The 1654-nt window shown below is 40.7% G+C and overlaps 1 protein-coding gene across 1 annotated transcript in view; it reads right to left on the reverse strand.

Annotated features, from left to right (window-relative positions):
* LOC103924614 (zinc finger protein 451-like) overlaps window positions 1–1654 on the reverse strand; it is a 42499-nt gene that overhangs the window by 25882 nt on the left and 14963 nt on the right. The window contains 1 exon segment of the mRNA XM_009333171.1: window positions 426–579. Within this exon segment, the coding sequence (XP_009331446.1) occupies window positions 426–579 (154 nt within the window).

Consider the following 1654-nt stretch of genomic DNA (forward strand, 5'->3'; position numbering starts at 1 on the left):
AGCAGACTTCAGACAGTACAGTAAGGGGAAGGAACATCACAGCCAGTCTGACTAGAATTGAAAAAGAGATGTACATGTTTTGGTCCAAGTTCCTATCAACATGCTAAATGTAAACTTATTTAGGACAGTTGTTGCACAGAGTCACTGGAGGATGAGAGGCTTGTATGAGACACAAAGGAAAGTCTGCTTCTCATTACAGCAACTGTGACAGAGGAATCGTTTCTACACAAAAATATGAATTTCAAAGCATCTCCTCTTACAGAACTGTATCACATTTAAGACCTTAAAAGAAAAATAAGAATTCATTAAAAACAAACTTAAAAACCTTAAGCTTTTTTTACACAGCAGAAAAACTTAAGTCACTTCATACCATAAGGATCAATTATCAGAAGGAATGAAAAACAGTACACTTAGTAGCAACATACCACTCAATTTAGAAACCTGGAGGAAGTGGTTCTTCCCTGACATATGCTGCAAGCATTCATCTCTGTTGGTGAAAAGGAGGAAGCAGTTTGGGCATGCAAAACACTGAATATGCTGTGGAGGGAGATCTTTTTTATGTCCGTCATTTTCATTTAGCTGGAAGAGAAAATGATCTAGTTAGGAAAAAAAAAAGTCAAGAAACCACTCCCAGTTCTCCTCATGTCCTTCCATTCCTCTATCCCTTCTGTGGTAATATTTTCACTTTTAGGTTTTCAGCTACCACATCTATGTGTATCTACAGCCTACCCCCATATGCACTTCAGCTCATGAGACACAAGGGACTGGCCAAACTGCCACTGTCAAACTCAGCTACTCATCCTTATCACACTGGCAACTTTTCCATTCCCTTCTTGCACCACTGGAAGCAACCACCTTCCCCAGGAACTATGGGCTCCACCAATTCTTAGCTAGTCCCTTTACCCCACTTTCAGAAAACGCTCCTTCTGTCATTAAAGCAGCTGTTTTTCCTCATGTCGGTTCTTCCCTAATCTTGCTAACCTCCAACTTCTCAAAATGCTGCTCCTCAGAGTAGCCTGACAGGCCCATGACTTATCGAAGTCAGCTCCTTCCACCCCCTTTGCCTTCTACATCAACTTCAGATCTCTGCCTTCAGGGCAAAAATCCTTTAATTTTGCTTCTGATGTTTTTTGCTTACTCCTTTCTTATGTCACTCAAAGAATCTTCATGATATGCTTATGCTTTCTTCCACAGCTTTGTTTAGGATTATATCCCCATCCTTACACACCAAAATAATCCCATCTTCTTGCCTGCCGCAAGAGCCACTCCCTCCCTCAAACTTGTCTAACTCCTGCTAATGCCCCTGGACACACCACAGGCACACAACTTGGAAGCAATGGAAAAAGAGCAGGGACAAACTATGATGCAGTCTTTCAAGCTTGTCAGGTATGACTATGCATCAGGAGTTACTACTACTAGCTAATAGTCATCCAATTTTCAGAGTATCTAAAACTTCCCCTGAATTTAACACAGCTTCTGGAGACTAGGTGGGTACACAACAATATTTGTTATTAAACCACTAAACTTTGAAAATGCTATCTATTATCCAATTCAACACCAGACTGCTTAAATGAAACCATGCACCCAGAAGATAACACCTGTGCATCTGTCATTGAACTGAGAGGTTTTACAGTGGTAAGTTATGAACAGAAGG

This window comes from Pygoscelis adeliae, unplaced genomic scaffold (genome assembly GCF_000699105.1).
Source record: "Pygoscelis adeliae isolate BGI_AS28 unplaced genomic scaffold, ASM69910v1 Scaffold57, whole genome shotgun sequence".
In the NCBI taxonomy this organism is placed as follows: Eukaryota; Metazoa; Chordata; class Aves; order Sphenisciformes; family Spheniscidae; genus Pygoscelis; species Pygoscelis adeliae.